The sequence below is a fragment of the Ictidomys tridecemlineatus genome, chromosome 7 (assembly GCF_052094955.1).
Source record: "Ictidomys tridecemlineatus isolate mIctTri1 chromosome 7, mIctTri1.hap1, whole genome shotgun sequence".
Classification (NCBI taxonomy): Eukaryota; Metazoa; Chordata; class Mammalia; order Rodentia; family Sciuridae; genus Ictidomys; species Ictidomys tridecemlineatus.
This window is the reverse complement of record NC_135483.1, coordinates 148,731,820-148,754,092: the sequence shown is the minus strand read 5'-3', so window position 1 is coordinate 148,754,092 and position 22,273 is coordinate 148,731,820. Positions and strand designations below refer to the sequence as shown.

Sequence of the window (22,273 nt, the reverse complement as noted above, 5' to 3'; positions counted from 1 at the left end):
GGTGTCAAGAAATTCAATGTCTGAAGTGGAATAAAGGGAAAGGAGGGAAAATGGGAATAGGAAAGGCAGTAAAATGAATTGGACATTACTTTCATGTGTTCATATGACCAGTGTAACTCCACATGATATAAGAAATAGTTCTTGGGAGCCAAGAACTGAGAGGACTGAACTCATTTGGTGATTAGGAGAGGCTTCAGTGAGGAAGTGGCATTTGGAACAAGCTCTGAAAGATTTTGATTAAAAATAGGAATGGGGTACAATTTGGAAAGGGAAACCATCTAAGGGAAGGCCTAGTAGACTTGGTATATGATGACAAATACAGTGGTCTGGACCATGACAAGGAAATTAAAATGAAACATAGAAACCCTTTAGATTAACTTAACTTCATGCATTTGCTCAGGCCAGTCTCACTGCCTAGAATTTCTACCTTTTCCCTTTTGCTGAGGAGTGGGATGAAAGGTAATGAAGGAAGGAATTCTAGGCTGTAGAAACTGCATGAGGCAAAGCCCCATTCAATACTCCTTTCTTCTGGAAACCTTTTCCAGATGCCTAATGAGAACTATGCATCTTGCTCTCACATAGGCCCACCTTACGCATGCCGTTCTGTTAGCAGTCAATACTGTCTTGAGCTGTTAGCAGTCAATACTGTCTTGAGCTGTTTGCATTTGTGGATATGTCTTCTTCCTCTGAAGCGTGAACCAGGTCTTAATCACCTTCCTCATCTCCCCAGCATGAATGCTCAGTGTTTTTTTGAATATGCCTGAGACAGAAAGGAAAAGAGAAAGGTTGGGATTGGGGAAAAGAGGGCTCAAAAGACTGTTTTAAGGGTTTGGTGTGCTCTGCAGGCTGTGATGAGCTGTGGCAGCTTTTGCCCTGTGAGGCACTGATCAGAGCTGTGGTGCTGAAGGATGCAGCGAGGGGAGAATAGCCAGGGTGCCCGTGCTGTGACCCCTGAACTAGAGGATGGCAGTGAGAAAGTGCAGAAGGCATGAGAGCAAGTAGTTCCCTGTGAATCTGAGCATTCATTCAAATGCAAGAACTTGGAAAAGAAAGTGAGAGTGGTTTTGAGGTTTTCAGCCTAGGTGACTGGAAGCCTGATAGAGGCTTCCTATCACAGTAGAGGCCCTGGGCAGTTTGATGGAAATGTTTAAGAAGTTCAGCATAGCTCTGTCTAGTTTTTCCTCTCAAATACTCCCTAAACTCAAAACAATATGTGCTGTCAAAAGATTTTTATTTTATCAAATATAACAAATAAAATATTATTCTACTTGAGGTAGGAAGCACTGATTTTGCATTTGTGATAGATATTTTTCCCTTCTCTTTATTAAAACTGGATGTTAATAACTGCTTTTGCAGCCTTGAATCATGGCCCTCTGAGAGCAGCTTACCATCAAAGAAACGGTTGTCAGCTTTCTTTTGGCTCCTGCCCCTTCCTAACAACAGAAAATTTGCTTTGCACCTGCTCCAACTGGGTTCTCAGTGATAAGCATCTTGCAAGCCCAGAAAATTGTAGTATCAAATCTCAGCCCCAACTGTGAGGCAGCACCATCAGCGACTCCCCACTGAGAGGCGTTGCTTTCCCAATTCCCTGGAGAAGATTTTTTTTCCTCCCTTGGCTGCTTTTTGGGCTTGAACTCTGACCTAAACCCCTCCTTTTAGCTACCAGTATGCAGTGCTATGGGTGCCAACCATGTCCCAACTCTGCTCACTCTGCTCTGCCTGGGGCCCATCAGTAGGTCAGACGTTGGTAGCCCTGGGGTCACCAGGGCTACCCAATTCCAATAATGAGCATATTATTCTAAGGAGAGGAGATGTACCCTTCTCTTTGTTACAGTTCATCACTTTTATCTAGGAAAAAAAAATGCTAACATTTGATATCTGTGATTTGGTAAATGTACATAAACATTGCCTAATGTTCACAGAGTTGCATTTACTTATACCTTCCTTCATAGATTAAGTGCTTTGTGATATCTCATGATGTATTTCAAGAGAAATAAGCCTACTTTGTTATTAGGAAAACATAAGTGTTTGAAGATAGTCATATCCAGGAATACACTTATAAGCATTTTGAATAAAAATAGCAAATGCCATTTAAGTATGTATATAACATTCTAATGGACTTTCACATTGTCATTTTAAATGGAAAGAAAAATCGTTGACAATCTAACTTTATCTTTTTTTCCTCAGGTTTTTCAAACAGGCCAAAGTCATTAAAAATACTCCTTAACCCCCAAAGTCACAAAAAAGAAGCTACCCAGGTCTATTATGAGAAGGTGGAACCTCTGCTAAAGCTTGCGGGGATAAAGACTGATGTCACAAGTGAGTCACTGTCATTGTGGAATTTTATCATTGAAAATCTCATTTATGAAAAGCCAGATAATCTGAATTTGTTTTTAATCCAAACTTGCAGAGCTGTTTGTAATATCTAAAGCTTTTGAAGTTGTTCCTATAACTCTGGTCAGTTCCAGAAGTATAAGTGGTTATATTTCCTTATTTAATGAGCTATTTTTATTAAGATATCAATGTCTTCTCTTTAGAATGTTTCCAGTCTTCCAACAATTATTAGGATTGATTTTAAAGAAAACTGTATACTTTTCGTTGTCTTCAATGAGATGTTTACTATTTATACATGATTTCTGCAGTTTGGCAAGCAATTGATTTTTGCTCCCTTATAGAGCTGATGTCTTTCCATGGAATCTTTTGGTAGGTTGTTTTTGTTCTGACTCTGACCCCTGCTGGTTAGGTCAAAACTAAGCAAGTAGTTGCTGGTTTTAATCAGACTTGGAGAAACCAGAAGCTTAAATTCATTGTCTAAAATAAGAATGTTCCCTTAGCTTTTATACTAAGGGAAATAGAAATTTTCTAATGTTAAAATTAATAGAAAGGAGATTAGTAATACTCTTCGAGTTTTCATGTGTGATGACCAAATTCTTTTGTTTCCTTAAGACTCGAATCTTTCCTACTGCTGGACGCTGAGAATAAGTGTTTGATACTATCAAGAATCACAATTTTTTCTAGCTTTATTTCTGTGTAGCTTCATTAACACAATGGAAATTTGCAATAATTATTTATTGATGAAGAATATTGCACAATAAACCTCCCAAGAAATAAGTCCAGAGCACAATTGGAGTCTCCTACTCCTAATTCTGAGTTCCTGGGCAAGGGATTCAGAATGACAGGGCTGTGCTCAGCTGTAACCAAGGGAGATGGGTTGCACGATGTAAATAAGGTCAGTGAAGCCCAGTGACTTGATGGATTGGGTAGAAGGAAGTTCCTGAAAAGGGGCAAGCTTTGGGGGAAGTTCAGTCACCCCAGAAAACATCTGCTTCAATGGAGGTTAAAGAGAAACTGTCATGAAAACCTGGAGTGGAAAATTTCTGAATTAAAGTTGTCATAAAAGTTAACCTTTTGTGTTTGTGATTTGGGGCTCACTTAGAAATGATATATGAGGAAAAGAGAAAATTCAGAGATCTATCCTTTTTACTGAAAAATTTTCAGGTATTAGACCAAAGAAAAATTTGAAGATTCCAACTGGAATGAGACTGTATTAAAAGTTGAGTAAACTCATTTGAAACTCAATAACATTATCTTGTATGTTTCTATGTGAACACTCAAGTACAATTTGACATGGATATCACATACAGTTTAAGAATCTCTCATTGAGGGTGCACGTCCACAGTCCAGATGCTCAGAAGTCTGAGGCAGGAGGATCACTTGAACCCAGGAGTTCAAGTTCAGCTTGGGCAACACAGACTCCATCTCAGAAAACAAAAAAATTGTCTCATTGAATGTTTGCTCTGTGTTAAACACTGCAAGATGTAAGAGAAATAAAGCTGTCATGTCCCTTCTTGAGTTACTCTTATAGGGATTCAAAAAGACAATTAAAACCAGATATTTTAATTGTGGTATATATAAGAGAACTATAGTATCTCAGGGTGATATTAATTTTGATCAGAGAACTCAAGAAAAGCAGGTTCACTAGACAGCTCTTGAGAGACAATGAGGCAAAAAGTGTAGAAAGGGAAGGCAGGGGAGAGAGAAAGCATGTTTTAGAAGTTTGCTCTACCTTCCTAGTTTTGATCTTAAATCTAGTTCTTTCCACCATCCAAAAATAACTGCCAGTGAATTGGATCTTTTCTTATCCATACCTCTCAGAATAGGGAGAATTAAGTGTATGTGAGAGAGGGAGACCCAAAATGCTTCAATCCTAAAGATGGATTAACATGTCTTTTCTTCAGGGTTGGTTGGACTAATATAGTATTTGCACCCAACCTGGAACACTCGTTCTTCTAACTATCAAGACTCTCGCAGGGACTAAGTGTAGACTTTTCCAAAAGACTGCTGATGACTAAAGGGAATTTGGGTTCTTCTGGGGAAACACAAGGCATGATGGCTCCTGGGAAGTCTCCCAACCATGTGTCCCATGGGAGGCTAGTCCAGACTGTGACTGGGTCAGGGTGCTACACATGGTGGTTTGTTCACGCATCCATCCACAGTTGGTGTCAAGTGTCTTTAATCACAGAGTTGTAATCGGGTTTGCCAATGATGACTCCACTAGCAGAATAAAGATCAGAAAGGAAAAGAGCTCTGGGAGAAAAGGAAACCAGTATGTGAAGTCTGAACCAAGGCAGAGGAAATAAAAGGAATGTGCTTCTTACCAGTTGTATTGGAGAGAATATACCATGTTCTGTTTTTTTCTCCCTTAAAAATTTCAAAGTATTGCCAAACATTAAATTCAGTTCAACACAAAATTAGATTTTTTTTGCATAATGGAAATTTAGAATTTGTTTTTATATTCATATAGAATGTCTAATTATTAGCTGCCTAACACTCCTCCTACAGGCAAAATTATAAAATTGCATCCTTTGCTTTTTAAGCCATGTTAGCATGAATATTGGCTAAATATTTACATAAAAATTATTCCTATTTTGTTAGTCTTCCTACCTTAAAATGTTATTTGGTAGAACTACTTTATGTATTATAAAATGCTATAGAAATAATGGTTTCAAGATTATTAGTTTCATTTTCATAAAATTGTATAAGATTTAATTCACTTTATTTGAAAGAAAAACATACGAAAAGTAATGTAAAAGAATGCATATCTTCATGTTCATTGTTTTAACATATCCTTTGTGGGCACTGGTAAATCCAAATGGAATATGAATTAACATTAAAAAAATTTTGTATGATAATTAATTCATAAAGAAATAGCACTATATAAATAGGTGGCATGGTTAGAAAAATTGCTGCTAGATATATACATTAAAAAGTCTTTTTTCCCATAAATTTCTTTTTGAAATGAATCTCATTGCATTAATAAAAATATACTTATTCCTTTTATTTTGACTTATGCTGAAACCCTAAATGCTTCTGAATATAGATGGACATCTTTTGAAATATTTGAGTGAAAATGATCCCCCCTCCCTGATACCCCATATCCCCAATGTAGTATCTTATCTAATAACAGCTGAGGTGTCATGAGCTATAGGAGAATTCACAGAACAATACAGTGCATAAGTCATGGCAGCAGAAAAAAACCAAGAGTAAAGAAAACTATAGCGGCCACACAGCTCAGCTTCCCCATGTAGTGGAGTGCAGGTGTGTGGCACTCCTTGTGGATTATGACTTATAATAACTGTTTATTTATGATTTATAATAACTGATTATGATTTATAATAACTGTTACTGGACAGTTTTGTTTGATGTTGTTGTGTTCACATGTACTGTGCCTTTGAATGCAGTAGAAAAGCCATTCCTCTGAACTGACTTACTAAAAGGTACCTTTTTTGGGGGGGGCTAATTTAGCCCACATTCACCTGGCTTGTCCATTAGTAGCACTGTGTTGCAAGTCACCTGCCTCTGCAGCCATGTTCCCTTGTTGGAGGCATAAGCTGCACACTGCACACCATGGGGAACTTGAGAGCTGACATCCCCCTCCTTCTGTCATCTACTAGAGTTCATGTTGTCTTTTGCAGCATAATTATATCCTACCTGCTGTATAAGTGTCATTGAAATATAAGACAGATATCTGTCTGCCCTTGATCTCTCTTGTTCTTGACAGGCGCATTCATCTTCTTCACTCTGTATTAACAGATGACAGAACTTATGGTGGTCAAGACATTTCTCTGAATGCACACATGACCTCTGCCAGCTCAGTGCCCAGGGGAGTGCCTGGCCCCAGATAATTTTACCTCTTGGAAAGAATTGTCCAGAAAGTGGCTAAGAGGTGTTCCCTTTTCTTCACCTCTCTTCCTTCCTACCCTCCTTTCTTTTTATCATTTTCTTCTTCTTTCTCCTTCTAGCATAATGCTTCTAACCTTTAACCCTTTCACTGAGACTCTTTGTGTTGTTTCTCTTGGGCTCTTAATGACTGTACTTGAATCCTTTCATTCCTTGGAGATACCTCTTGTCATTCCTGATCACACATAGCAGAATGCTAAGCAGTCTGAAGAAACCGAGTTAAAAAGGTGCTAGAGGCCTGGAAACTTACTTCTTTTCCTTTGACCAGCATTTTAATAAAAGTACACATAGTGGGTGTTCATGCATCATATCCAGCTAGAAAAAGAGAATTCTGAATGAAAGGTTGTTCTTTATCAACTTAAATTAACTGTGAGTGCATATGTCCAATCTTGTTTCTAACACTTGTGTGGGTTAGAAAGTTGGAAGTTTGAAATATGGAATATTTCAAGGATTTGAAAATTTGGAATGTAAAGAGTCATCAGTGACGTTTATGCCATGAGTGATTTAATTGAAATATGTTCAATGAGGCCATTCTGACTAGAGTGGGACAGAAGTTGGAGAGAAGAGGCTGTTGTAGTACACATGTGAACTGATAATGCCCAGACTGACGGCATCAGCTGTGAGGGAGAAAGGAGCATGGTTAATAGAGTGTTGGCCACGGAGTGGTTCCAGAGAGAGGAGGGATAACCAAGGAGGAATTGTTTCCTGCCTTGGGGGTGGATGACAGAACACAAAAAGAATGGTATACTTAAGGGGGACATGTTGAGTTCACTTCTTAAGTGAGTTTGAAATACCTGTAGGACAGGAAAGACATTGACATCTCAGTATCCAATTCCACAATAGAATTTTATCTCCAGAGCAAGAAATGTTTCCTGATGTCCATATCAGATCACATCTGATTTTATTTTCAAATTCAGTTTAAGCACTTGATGTCAACCTCAAGACACCACTCTCCTCTGTCTTCCTGTAGGAGTAATACCTACACTGAAGAGTACGGGTTCCAGTAGGGGACTGTGTTAAAAACCCAGTCAATTATGTAGACTCCAAATCCACATGTAAAAAGAGCCCAGAGTGCCAATAGGAAAGGGGAAGGATCTGAAAAAAAAAAAAGAGAGATTAGATTATGTTCATTTTTGAAATTCATTTTCCTAGCCATCTACTCTTTATATTTATTTGGAGTGGGATGATTTGAATTCAGATCTCTGATTCAACAGTCCATAATAGCCTGTCTAAACATAGATTTTGGTCCTTTTAACTTCAAATAGTAGTCCAAATCATGCATTATTCTTCTGCACTACATTTATTTTCTTTATAATCACTTATTTCTACTCCATATATTTGTTTTATAACTAGTGTATACTGTTTATCTCCAGAGTGTAAACTCCCTGAGGCCAAAGACTCTTCATTTTGTACCTTCTACTAATATATTTTCTTGTAGTCAGCTTTTGTTGATTTTTAAAAAATTAGTCCAGATAAATGATTTTATTTAACTTATGCAATATCTCTTAAAACTTATTTTTAAAGAGGTTGCATGGTATATAGTCAGCTATCACCTGTAAAATCAAAGGAAATTATTTAAAATGTTCCCAAACAAAAAATGACATACAATTATAACATAATTTTAGGCTAATTTTGTATTGGATTTGAATAGTGTTACCAAAAGTAAACTTGATAAACCGATTCATCACCAGACCAAGAACGACTTGATAAACTGATTTTCAATATAAATATTTCTTCATAATATCCTTAATTATTTTTAATGTGTCTATGTCAGACATTATTTCCCATTGTTAGGTTTCAACTACTTACTGTGGTTATAAATGAATTATCAGCACACGTCTTTTATGATAACTTAACCTTCCAACTTTATTAATATTAATATTTTATATTTAGCTTTATTATAGTTTTCTTCTGATTAGAATTTAATATAGAGAGGTTTTATTCATGTGAATGTTAGCAGCATTTTGAATAAGCTGTGGGAGAATTATAATGTAACACTGCTGGATACAGAATGATTCTCTTAGACACCAAGACTAATAATTTTTAACAATATCTAAAATCATCGCAGGAGAAGCTTGAACCATGCTGGCACCAGGGACAGACAGGCATGAAAGATTAATGTAATCTTGCATATAATGATGCACATTCTTACACAAAAAATCCATCTGCAATGTCATGTCAGTCAGCAGAAATCTTTGATGGGTGGATACAGCTGGGCTGTCTCTTCTGGCAGAGCTCCCCTAGAAAATGCTAAATGTGGTTGTGATGCTTGGTGCCATCTGCAGTGTGCCCGTTTATCCTGTCTTCACTGGCATTTACAATACTGCACAGGGCATCAGTGACTGTGGAGACAGCGATACGGTGTGACAGACTCATTTCCTTGGAGGATCGGGGCTCTGGTGGGCCTGTGTGCCACCCTCCTCCTGGACTGGGTCTCTTATCACTGGTGTTGGCTTGACTTCATATTTTCACATCCAACTCCTCCTTTTTTCAGTCTAGCAGTTCCAGATACACATTCTTCTGGTATGTAAATCTTACACTAACCTTTCAACTAATTTATTCATGTAAGGTTGCCAAAGTGATTTTACATTGACTGTTCAGTGCCAGCTAATATGCTGTATTTTCAAAATACTCCTGCTCGTAAGCTTCTGATTTAAAGGAAATGTGTCTTATTTGGGGAACACTAAACAGACAGGCACCAAGAAAAATTCTGTAACTACTCTGTGTTGGATATCACCAAATGACTTATGTAGTTGGAACAAATATGTGACCCTCTTTTGCATAAAGCTATAAAATACACCAGGCAACTAACATGTAAGCCTCTTTTCTATGATTAAAATATAAATATTCAAGAATAAGTGTTGTTTTACGAGCCAACCATATGTTAATCATATTATTTTGCCAAACCAAGTTAAAAAAAGTGCAGAACATTATTTAAAGCTTTTATTTTGTGTGTGTGTGTGTTTTTTTAATAGTAACGGAATATAAAGGACATGCTCTGTCCCTGCTTAAGGAATGTGAACTCCAGGGATTTGATGGGTATGTTATATTAATAATTTTAATATATATATCATATAGCTTATGTTATTCCATGTTTTTTTTTAGGTTTTAGCTGCATATTTGGGAGCTATAATTTTTAAACATTTCTGATATGTATGTATATATAATATATATTCCATGTCACTATTCTATTTTAATCTATTTTACTCATATCTACATAAAAATTTATGGTGATATGTCATGGTCATTCCACCTCTCAGGATCTAGCATAGAAAAGCAAAAAGAAATCTCATTTTAAATTTGAAAAAATCACAGTGTACTGCCCTATACTTATTTAATGTGCATACATTTGCATGTATAATACTTGATTCCGTGCTTTTACCATGTGAGTATCTAGAAAAACATTGAAAGATGATATCATACTGGTTATATGTTATTAGTGCTATGGCTCTCTCCTGTAAATGTATTAATAGTTTTAATATCTACCTAGTAATTTATTTTGCTACGACTGATTGAGGTAAATATTTTGTGAAAACAAATAAATTATTTCCAGAATGATGTATTTTCAAGTTTCTAATGCATTGCAGGAGTATGCAGGGTTTCTCATTGGTATGTCAACTTTAGAAATATTAGAACATTGGAACAAGGCAAACAACACACACTTAATAGCCCTTTTTAAAAATCAGGTAAATTGATTTGCAAAAGTGCTAGATTGATGAATAAGACTAAAACATATTACTTCAGGGGAGAATTATTTATTTTTTTACAGGAGGGGCTATCTGAGAGTTTAAAAGGGTGGTGAATGACTTAACTGTGTCACATTGTGATGAGCAGGGGTTGACAAAGGATCCATAAGGTCAGGAAAGGCAGTTGAGACTCCGTTTTTATGAATGTGAAAGACTAATCTTCCTAAAGAAATGTTCGTATTTGTAGAGGGAAGAGAGTGCTCAAAATGAAGCATTGGCAGTATTGTTTTCAGAAATGCTTAATATAGTTTTATGAGAAAATAAGTAGCTGATGAAGAAGAAAGTTTGGTAAGTAAAATATGATTTAGCACAAAGACAATAGAGAAAACTAAATCTAGATGGCAATATCACATAAGATCAAGAGTATGAGATAGGCAGTTACTTTAGAACTTTGTACTTAGAAGCAAACAGAAGGAGCAATAAGCTACATTTAGGAAATTATCTTAAAAGCTATTTAAGCTAATTATCTTTAAACTATTTCTTAAAACAGTTTAAAGGAAAGTAATTGGGAGAATCATGCCCACCATCTCCCTCAATATGCTACATAGTCCTGAGCCAGGAATACATGAGGGTAGCTGCATTACAAAAAGAGTCTTTACTTTAAAACTTGAATATGTGAATGATAAGAGTAACAGGTATCATAGATACTAACCCTGGGGTTGCCCACCAGTGATATGGAATATTCTGTCCAATGTGGTATCTATAAATATGTTCTATTGGTATGGCAAGGATTAAGAAGAACTTTGCTGAATCTGAAGAAATTGCTCAAATGTGGTTTAGGAATATTTTCCTCTTTACCTGAACATATTTAATTCTTTATTTCCCATGCAGTTTTGAATTGTGGTGCTAAGAGATACTTAGATCCTTAGTTATTACTTGTATATTCTTCAGCCAAGGATGTTTGACCTGACCAATAAATGAGTTTGGTGATTTAACTATTTCCAAACCCTATAATATGCAAATGCACTTTGGAATTATAATTTTTTACTGGAAATCTATGTTCCTAAATGCTTCAAATAATTCATTTGTTTTCATGGGTTTAGTTTTTCCAGTAGGAGCTGGTGATCGGGATAATTACCTTAATAAAATGGTAATTTTTAAGTCCCCATACTTAGAAATATGTAGAGAGGTATATGGGGAGAATAAAAACATAATTTCATTCACTATGCACTTCAAAAGGATTATTCTCTAGCAAGTAGAATTTTCTGAAATTGAGCGTTCTGCATTGATGAGTTCCCTGTCCTTGATTGTGTTCTAAGAGTGGTCATAAAAGCACTTTCAAAAAATTTAGTTTAAGGATAGGATAAGGTAACCCATGATGCTATTTCATTTTGATAGGAGATCAGCTCACATTATCTTAAGAAATTTGCCCTGAAGCATCTCTTCCTTATTCTAGTGGAGCTATTGATAGGAAGTGATTAGGAAGTCAATAAATGGCTTCTAGACAGGCTAGAGAGAGCCAAGAAAAATTCAATGGATATTATTCTCAAAGAAAAATGATTTAATGAATAATGTTTAAGAAATGCTATTTCCCAAGGTTTTAGGGTACTTTTAATGAGTTATATTTATTTCTATAAAATTGTGACATGTTTCTAAAGCCCACAGAAACAGCACATCAGCATGCGTGACAGCTAGTGCCCACTCTGGTGTTCTAGCAAACTTAGATCCACTGCTAAAACTTGGAGGAACTTCATATTCCATATTGCCTGTTTATGTTGGTCATGAAGAGGAAGTAATATCAACTGCACATACTTGGAGCACTAACAGTTACATTTACAAATGTGAATATACTTAAACCAATCTGTAGATTTTACAACCATGGAAAAGTATAAATTTACTAAGTATTTACTATTTGTTTCAGTGTATTGAGTTTGTTGAATTAGTTTTTTCTTTGTTTCCTTCTACTATTAACTAGACCCACATAATCTAGATTTTATTTGCCTAATGTTTACATTTTATCAGATCGACCATGATATCTGTACTACTTAAGAAGAAATAAATCTTTCAGAAAAATGAAAAACATTGAATCAAAACCAATACTATACTCAACATTTCAAAGATGTCAGTTGATAGATCAATTTATAAACTGCTATTTACATTTTTTCCTTGTCACCATTTCAAAAGAGAAATAAAATATTAACCCTTCAATTTTACTTTTCTAGACTAAATCATTCCACATGGAGCCATGGCAATAAGGAGTTTACTTACTCTAAAAACGAGAAGATATTCCATATGGAAAGGAATAATTACTATAGGGTTTATATTTTAGAGTAACTTTTAAGTGTGGTTAAATTAAATTTATATAGAAATTTGAATATTTTTTTCTCTTAGGGTATGCAACTTCTTGTGATGTTTTTGTATTAAGCCTTAATTAAGTCTATCCCTTAGATTGAAGAACTATACCCGAACATAACCTTAATGATCTAGTAGTAGTTGACATAAATAAATATATATCTTCCTGAGTCATTCTATTTTGGTCTGGTTTTATGGGTTTTCAAACTAATTTTCAAAGTAACAAAAATTCTCCTGAGGCTACTTTCATTGTTTTTTCTTTGTAGAAAAGAATATAGTAAATAATATAGTGCTGTCTTTAAGGGCAAATTTTCTTGTTTCAAATCCCTTTTCTACCACTTACTAGTGATATGACCATGGAAAAAGTACTTAATCTTTCTATGCTTAGTTTCCTAATCTGTAATTGGAGGCCATAGCATTTTTTGTATACATCTATGGCTCAAGTTAAATGAGGTAACACAAGGAAAGTGCTGAGAACAGTTCCTGATTTTATATAGTGATGATTCACTATTAGTTTCAAAATATTTAACAGTGCATGTTATGACAAAATTTCAAAGATTTTTGTAGCAGAGCATACTATGGAAAGGCCATCTCTACTAACTCCAGTAATGAGTTAACAGATGCCCAATGGTATAACTGTATGCAAGATTCCAGGAGTTGAGTATTGCCATCCTGTGTACGTAGGAGTCAAGTTCTTTAGTGCAAAATTAAATGCTTTTTGGATGACTTTATGTGGTCCTTTTAGATCACACATAAATATCAGCATGTATACTGGTATGGATCATATGGACTATACTAAATTCATAGAATGTTTGGAAATCTAATGGAGATTTTTGAAATCAATGGGAAATATTCAAACCACACATTGGTTTCTTCATTTATAAAGATGGAGTCAATGGCTAGTGCACAGAATTATGAGGATTTAATAGTAAAGGATAAGCATATCTGACATATAGTTTGTCCCTAGTAGATAATTATTTTAGTCAGCTTTTTTTGTTGCTGTGAACATAAGTCCCCAAAAGAACAATTTTAGAGGAGGAAAAGTTTATTGGGTGCCCACAGTTTCAGAGGTCTCAGTCCAAGATTGATCAACTCTATTTTTCTGGGCCCAAGATGAAGCAGAATATCATGGTGGAAGAGTGAGGAGGAGGAAAGCAGCTCAGGATATGGCAACAATGACAAGCAGAGTGCTCAGTTCATCAAGGATAAAATATATATCCCAAAGGCATGACTTCCATAAACTACCTCCTCCAGCCACACCCTACCTGCCTTGAGTTACCACCCAGTTAATTCCTATCAGGGTATTAATCTACTGATTTCATTATAACTCACTTTATCTAATTGTTTCACGTTTGAACTTTCTTTCATTGTCACAGGAGCTTTTGGGAGTCATCTCACATCTAAGTCATAACAGATAGTATCCTGTTTCTCTGAATCAGTCAACACATTGTAAAAACCTGGAATTCATTCAAACATAAAACAGTAAGGACAATGCCATGAAGGAAAAAAAAAAGAAAGAAAGAAAGAAAAGCTGAATCTCTCTTATAACCACAGTGGACCTGGATTGCCTAGCCCTTGTGGGTGTTGACCTCCTAATGAGGAGAGGAGACTGGAAGGTGGAGGGAAATGATGCTCTCAGTATCTTTAAGAACCTCTCTCTGATTATACCCAATAGGCTATTTTGTTTGGCACTTGGTTTTTAAAAATGTAACAAAGGCTAGTTGCTGGTATTTATAAATTAGGATATTTACTAATTTAAATTCTGATTTACTAAATCAGAATCTTTGGTTTCACTAGAAAAATCCTATCTGCTTTTGCTAGGCCTCCCACATGATATGAATGGACTGTAGTAGAAAAGCTGCCACCTCTTCAGAATGATCATGCTTTCCCATTCTGGCTGGCCCTTGAAGGCCTTAAGTTGTGTCACCTACTTTCCATAATGAGAAATCTTCCTCCTTTTGGGTAAATTGATGATATTTTGATAGTGAAGATTATTTTGCATCTTTTAAATAAAAGTACTATGAAAAAAAATCAGATATCAGTTTTGTGTATCTTTCTCTCCCAAAATATACTTACTATAAGACCTCCAAAACAAATTAAAAAAAAATCAGCAGTACTATCTACAATCAAAGGGTAGTGACATACATTTAGAAGAGTCATATAGGAAGAATGTGAATGAAAACCAGGTCAGGTTTGCAATTAGTATATTCATGTACTAGTGATAATTAGCAGTTCCTTCAATGAAAGCTTCATATTTTACATGATTTTTTTATTGCTGTCATTTCAGAGTTTTATTGAGAATTAGCTGAATTTTATGACTTTGTTGGTGTGAAATGAATTGTAGGTGACAGTATTATTAACAAACAGAATGATAATTATATGCTTTTGAAAGATGTGAATTAACATGTTCAAAAGTTTTAATGCCTCAATGCACATAAAAATATTTTGTCTGTGGGGACTATCTAGGTTTTCCACTTAGAGTAACTTTACCTTTTCAGTGCTTGCGTCTTCTTAGCCATTTATTATACTACAAATTGAAGGTGAGTATGAGTCTTGCATATGACTATGTAAGATTAGTAAAATATTCAGAAGTCTAGATTTTGTGAGTAATTACCAATTATTTTGAAATTCTTGCTTTTGCTTAATTTCTTTTTTCTAGTGTTGTATGTGTTGGTGGAGATGGATCTGCTAGTGAAGTAGCCCATGCTTTGCTTCTCAGAGCCCAGAAGAGTGCTGGGATAGAAACAGACCAAATCCTAACTCCTGTCAGAGCACAGCTTCCACTCGGCTTAATACCAGCAGGCAAGGAGTGGCCATGTATATGCTAAATTGACTCTCCTCCATCATTCCCTTTCCTACTTCCTAACCTAGTCAATATGACACAAGATAAATGTATAAACTTTGAGTCTGAAAGACCCAAGCTTAACTTCTGGCATCTCCACTAGCAAATGTGAGTCTTTGAACAATGCAATCTCTTTGAGCCTAGTTTTTTTTTTTTATCTATAAAGTGGGGATAATTCATAATATTTACTTCATTACAGATTTGTTGTAGTACTAAATAAGATGGCATATACTATGGGTTAAGAACATAGTTTAAACAATCAATAGATGAAATTAATATTATTCTGCCTTCCATACACAGGTCTAATGGTTACGTAGTACTAGATAGGAAGTTTCAAAATGGGGCTCCCATCAGTCAAAATGTTTTTAATTTCATACAAGGTAAAATGTGAAACTGAACTATAATTGAACTATAATCAGAAAACCGTGAATATCCAAAGATTCCTTCCAACTAGAAGGAGGATCCAAGCCCTAGAGGGTGAGCTCCATCAAGGCCAGACTGGTTATCTTTCCATCCACTACCATATTTCCAATGCCTGGAAGAGAATATAACACAGTGCAGGATAGTTTCTCAAGTGAATGAATATAAAGATGACTTTCTAGAGCAAATAGCAATTGAATCAGGCCTTAAAGTGGGTAGGCTTTCTGGCCTTAAAATATCACAGTAAGCTATTTATTTTTTTAGCTAAAAAAATAATAACTGCAAAACCCAGAAGTGTTTATGAAATGGAAAACTGGCCATTGGATGAGAGATAATAGTGTCAAAATGGGCCAGACTGAAGCCACAGGGTCTAAATTGTATTTAAGCAGTAGGGGACTGGGGATGTGGCTCAAGTGGTAGCACGCTCGCCTGGCATGCGTGCGGCCCCAGGTTCGATTCTCAGTACCACATACAAACAAAGATGTTGTGTCCGCTGAAAACTAAAAAAATAAATAAGTAAATATTTTTAAAAATTATTAAAAAAAAAAAGAAGAAGCAGTAGGGAACAACGGATTGCTCCAGATCAAGGGAGCAAGCTGATGGAGTTTGTTCTAGGAGAATCCATTTTGTAGCAAGACGTGGAATCATTACTGGAAGTGGGCACGAAGAGGTGGAAGCCAGGGAGAACTGCTAGAGCCAAACCCTGGTCCAGAAAAGAAAACAAGCTTCACCCTAAATTATTATTTAAATAAACAACAATGAAGGAAATTGATTTTTTTTCATTCTTAAAACATCATGCCCTGTTTTTAAAAGGAGGAAAAATATTTTCCTTCTGAAAATAATGCACATGGTTAGAAGAAAATTTATTCCATTCGATAGCCATGATTTTTAGAATATTTAATATTGCTGCTAAATTGACCAAGGACCTAAGATAGCCAAATGTCTTTTGAGAGTATAAAATCATAAAAACAAGAATGTAAAAATGGAAATTATTAGGATAAATTATAATTGTAAGTTATATGTAGAAAAATCTATAATGGTCCATAAGTAGAAGATAACAAATAACCTCAATTCAAAGGAGGAAAAAGATGAATTATTTGGGGATTTTTTTTATGTCTTTTGTTGTTGTTGTTATCATTTTTGTAGTTCTGAATGCAGTTAGTGTAACCCTTCCAACATGTACCTCCATGCAAAATGGATGTGTTTAGTAAGTCACTGTTTTTCTTCATTAGAGCCTAAATTCCTGAGGTCATGAGCTGCCATGCATCAAAACTGGAAAAGGGTGTCCCAAGAAGTATGCTTTTGGCATAAAGTGGGCACTTAGCTATGCTAGCTATGCTTATGTTTTTAATATGCAACTATGATTTAATAAAGAAATAGCATTACATTTTTATAATTTTAAAGCAAAATTCTAATTTCAAAAATAACTTGTATTCAGTGGGTATCTGTGGAAACACCATTGTAATGCTTTTTGTTTAAGAGATGACAGCATGCTGCCAAAATTCTGGTTGTTGGATAGGAGTTCCAGCTTACTAATTCCATCTAATAGGAGGAGAAAGTCATGTGTGGGCTGTATTTAATATGAGGATGCTATGCCTAGTCAGGGCTTTTGATAGAGAATGGAAACAAGAGCTAGGCAGGAAGTTTCCAAGCTGAACATGAGGAGACAGTCTGCCTTTGAAGCCATTTGCCTCCTGGAGAGAGACACCCAGAGGGAGAGTGTTTAGTAAATTACTCCACTGAGCCAACAGACTAAGCCGCTGAATTATGGTCAGACTCAAATGGATCAGATGTGGGGAAGCCTGTATTTGAACTGCTGGCCATTAGGAATGGTGTTTGTTGCTATGGGAACTGGTGCTAAGGAACTATACAGAGAGATTCCGATTAAAACTGGGGAGGGGGGGTAGATAGGGGAAAAAGCCTGAGAGGACATAAAAATAAAAAAGCAATCCAGTTGTTGTAAAACAAGGCTCAATCCACATACTGATGGCTGTGAACTATATATTCCTATAGAGTTTGCATAAATAAATTCATGCTTTCCAATTAATTTGAGGAGAATAAAATATTGCCGAGGGACTGTTAATTTCTATGATATTTCAGGCAAAGAACCAAAGTGTAGGTGCTGTTTTCATGAGAATTTTAGATATGCTTGACTAGGAAGTCATTACATCACATTTATCTGTTTGGATGTGGGAGACATTAACAGCCTTATGAATATTCATGATGTCTGGTTAATTAAGTTAATTGTTCTGCAGAAGTGCTTGCACTTCCAAGGACAATTTTTTTTTTCTCTTTTCTTTTCCTTTTCTTTTTTTTTTTTTTCAAACCTCTGTAGTGTCTGCCTGGTAAACATCTATCTTGCTTTACATGAACTGCTACTTCTGTCCTTACACTTTGTATTTGGCACATTTTAGCAGGTCTGGGGAGGGGGAGGGTGGGCAAAGTTGCTGGTAGTGTTAAGAAAAATAACTTTTTAGGCTAATTAAAATGTTTACCTTGAGGTAGAACATTTATAGCTTTTGTGAGAATGTTAAAATTACACCGTTGTTATTTATGTGAGCAGCATGTTCTTTTGGCATGTAGACATCTTTTCAAATAGAGTACAATTTTCTGAAACAAAATGTGATCTTTCATATTTTTCAAACAAAAATCTAAAAGCCTCTATAATTTTGGAGTTTTACATGTACTTTCTCATGAACTTTTCTTTTTTCTTCAGAATGTTAAAAAAACACCTCATTCAATGAGTAGGTGACCTAAATAATGTTCTGGTTTCTGGTCATGCCTAGTATCTGTTAAATTCTACAGAATTAGGAAGAAGTTGCAATGTTGCAAAGTCTAAGAGGACACAAAAATAAAATCCCTCTCTAGCATTCTGAAAGGATTTGTGCTTGGGCAAACTCAGCATTCTTCAAACTCACAGGGAATAAATAGTATTTTATTGAGTCATGATATGTGTCATTCTCTATTGCACATGACAACATTTCACTGTTTTTAAATGGCCTTTCTAGAGGAATGCTTTTATGGTTTACTCCTAATTAACCATGGCAATGGAGGAAATGTATTAAGTGGAGTACTATAATCCATCGATAATCCTAAATATTTCTAATTACATGGCTTCCTCCAAATTCTTTACCATACATCTGATTGGGAAGAAAAGATTGATTAGTTTCTTCTTTATTTTTCTTTTTCATTCAAGATGAATTAGCAATTAGATGACCAAAAGGCAAGCTGTAGAAAGTCAAAAGTCATTGGAAAGGCCTAGATTAAAATCCATAGAGTAACCGGTTTCTAACCACTTGTTCTCAAACCTGGAGCATGTATAAGTCACTTGAAGAGTGCAGGCACACATGAACACCCATGCTACATGCCTTGGAGGTGAAACAGGAATTTTCATTTTTAAAAAGCTCCCAGGTAATCATAATACTGCACATAGACCACACGTTCTATCCATACCGCAAGACACTATGCACACAAATCACCTAAGGATCTTAAAATCTTCAGTCTCCGATTCAGTATGCCTGGAGTGGGGACCAAGGGTGAATATTTTTTTTAAATTAATTTGTTTCCAGTAATAACTATCTCAAACTACTTATCTTCATCTACTTTTAAATTGACATAAAATTGTATACATTTAACAAGTACAACATGATATTTTGAAATGTGTATACATAGTAGAATGGCTAAATTGAGACAATTAACATGTGCATTACCTCACATACTTATTTTGGGAAAACACTTTAACTCTACACCCAGCAATTTTCCAGTATGTAACACATTCTTAACTATAGTCACCATTTTGTACAATAGATCTCTTGCACTTAATCTTCCTAACTTAAATTTTTCCTCATCCGACAAATATGTCTTTGAGCTTCCCTTCCTCCAGGCCTTGGTACTGTGAACTCTGTGCTTCTGTGAGTTCTTTATTTATTATTTTTCTTTATTTCTTTTTGTTTCAAGATCCCACATATAAGTGAGATCAGGCAGCATTTGTCTCTCTGTGGCTCTTATTTCACTAGAACATCATCTTCCAAGTTTAACTATGTTGTCACAAAATATGCAATTTCCTTCTTTTTTTAAAATTATTTTTTATTAAATTATTTATTCTAATTTGTTATTACATGATGGCAGAATGCAATTCATTTCATATTACACATATAGAGTACAATTCTTCAAGTCACTAGTTGTATACAAAGTATACAACTTAGCATTATGTTCACTTAGCATTATGTTCTCCCATGCCATCCATTTACCTGCAAATGCCATGATTTTATTCTCTTTTAATGCTGAGTAATATTTCATTGTATATATATCAATGTTTCCTTATTCATTCATCTACTGAAGGGTATCTGGGTTGGTTTCACAATTTAGCTACTGTTAATTGTGCTGCTTGTAAACATTGAAATGGCTGTGTCCCTGTAGTATGTTGTTTTTAAGTCCTTTGTGTAAACCAAGGAGTGTAAACCGAGGAGTGAGATAGCTGGGTCAAATGGTAGTTCTATTCCAAGTTTTCCAAGGAATCTCCATACTGCTTTCAAGATTGGCTGCACCATTTGCAGTCCCACCAGCAATGTATGAGTGTGCCTTTCCCCCGACATCCTCACCAATACTTATTATTGTTTGTATTCTTGATAGCTGCCATTCTAACTGAGGTGTGATAATATCTTAGAGTAGTTTTGATTTTGCATTTCTCTAATTGCTAGACATGTTGAACATTTTTTTCATATGTTTGTTGATTGATTGTATATCCTCTTCTGAGAAGTATCTAGAAGTTTTCTGGCAGAATTTTTTGAGTCTTTTAGGTATAGAATCATATCATTGTCAACTTGTAATAATTTGAGTTCTTCTTCTCCTATCCATATCCCTTTAATTTCTTTTGTCTGTCCAATTTCTCTGGCTAGAATTTCAAAACTATGTAAAAAAGAAGTAGTGAAAGAGGGCATCCATGTTTTGTTCCAATTTTTAGAGGGAATGCTTTCAATTTTTCTCCATTTAGAATGATGCTAGCCTTGGGCTTAACATAGATAACTTACAATGTTGAGATATGTTCCTGATTTCCTAGTTTTTCTAGTGTTTTGAACATGAAGCAGTGCTGTATTTTGTCAAATGTTCTATCTATCTTTTGAAATGATATGACTTTTATCTTTTAGTCTATTGTTGTGATGAATTACATTTATTGATTTCTGTATGTTGAACCAACCTTGAATCCCTGGGATGAACCTTACTTGATAGCGGTGCACTATCTCCTTAATATGTTTTTGTATTTGATTTGCTAGAATTTTATTGAGAATTTTTGCATCTATGTTTATTAGAGATATTGGTCCAAAGTTTTCTTTTTTTGATGTGTCTTTGTCTGGTTTTGGAATCAGGATGATATTGGCCTCATAGAATGTGTTTGGAAGTGTTCCTTCTTTTTCTATTTCATGAAATACTTTGAGTAGTATTAATGTTAGTTCTTCTCTAAAGGTCTTGTAGAACTCAGTTGTGTATCCATCCGCTCCTGGGCTTTTCTTGGTTGGTAGGCTTCTGATGGCATCTTCTATTCCCTTGCTTGAAATTGACCTGTTTAAATTGTGTATATCATCCTGATTTAGTTTGAGCATATCAAATACCTACAGAAACTGGTCCGATGCCTTTGGTATATTTTATTGGAGTACAAGTTTTCAAAATAATTTCTAATTATCTTCTGTATTTCTGTAGTGTCATCATGATATTTCCTTTTTTATCACAGATGTTTGTAATTTGAGTTTTCTCTCTCCTTCCCTTTGTTAGCAAGGCTAATGGTTTATCAAATTTATTTTTTTTTCAAAGAACCAAACTTTTGTTTTGTCAATTTTTCAGTTGTTTCTTTTGCTCCAATTTCATTGATTTCAGTTCTGATTTTAATTATTTCCTGTCTTCTACTGCTTTTGATGTTGATTTGTTCTTCTTTTTCTAGGGCTTTGAGATGTAATATTAGGTAATTTATTTGTTGTCTTTTTCTTTTTTGAAGGAATGAACTTCATGCAATGAACTTTCCTCTTAGAACTGCCTTCATAGTGTCTCAGAGATTTTGATATGTTGTATCAGTGTTCTCATTTACCTCTAAGAATTTTTTAATCTCTTCCTTGATGTCTTCTGTAACCCATTGTTCATTCAGTAGCATATTATTTTGTCTCCAGGTGTTGGAGTAACTTTTATTTTTTATTTTATCATTGATTTCTAATTTGATTTCATTGTGATCTGATAGAATACAGGGTAGTATCTCTACTTTTCTTGTATTTACTATGAGTTGTTTGTGGCATAATATATAGAGAAGGATTCATGTGCTGCTGAGAAGAAAGTGTATTTGCTTGTTGATGGGTAATATATTTTATATATGCAGTTAAGTCCAAGTTATTGATTGTATTCTTGAGTTCTATAGTTTCTTTGTTTAGCTTTTGTTTGGAAGATCTATCCAGTGGTGAAAGAGGTGTGTTAAAGTCACCCAGAATCATTGCGTTGTGGTCTATTTGACTCTTGAACTTGAGAAGAGTTTGATTGATGAACGTAGATACTCCATTATTTGGGGCATATATATTTATAACTGTTATGTCTTGTTGATGTATGGTTTCCTTAAGCAGTATGAAATGTCCATCCTTATATCTTTTGATTAACTTTGGCTTGAAGTCTACTTTATTTGATATGAGGATGGAAATGCCTGCTTATTTATACAGACCATGTGAATGGTATATTTTATTCTAACCTTTTACCTTCA

The 22,273-nt window shown here is 35.1% G+C and overlaps 1 protein-coding gene across 11 annotated transcripts in view; it reads left to right on the top strand.

Annotated features, from left to right (window-relative positions):
* Cerkl (CERK like autophagy regulator) overlaps positions 1 to 22,273 on the top strand; it is a 111,902-nt gene that overhangs the window by 70,912 nt on the left and 18,717 nt on the right. For 10 of the 11 annotated variants that reach the window (XR_013424185.1, XR_013424186.1, XM_078017692.1 and 7 more), the window contains 3 exons: positions 2,188 to 2,319; positions 9,216 to 9,279; positions 14,938 to 15,080. Coding sequence is in view for 9 of the 11 variants with exons in the window: in XM_078017692.1 (XP_077873818.1) it covers positions 2,188 to 2,319; positions 9,216 to 9,279; positions 14,938 to 15,080 (339 nt within the window). In the remaining 2 variants the exon portion in view is untranslated. The remainder of the gene's footprint in view (positions 1 to 2,187; positions 2,320 to 9,215; positions 9,280 to 14,937; positions 15,081 to 22,273) is intronic. The other variant, XM_078017699.1, reaches the window with a different exon arrangement.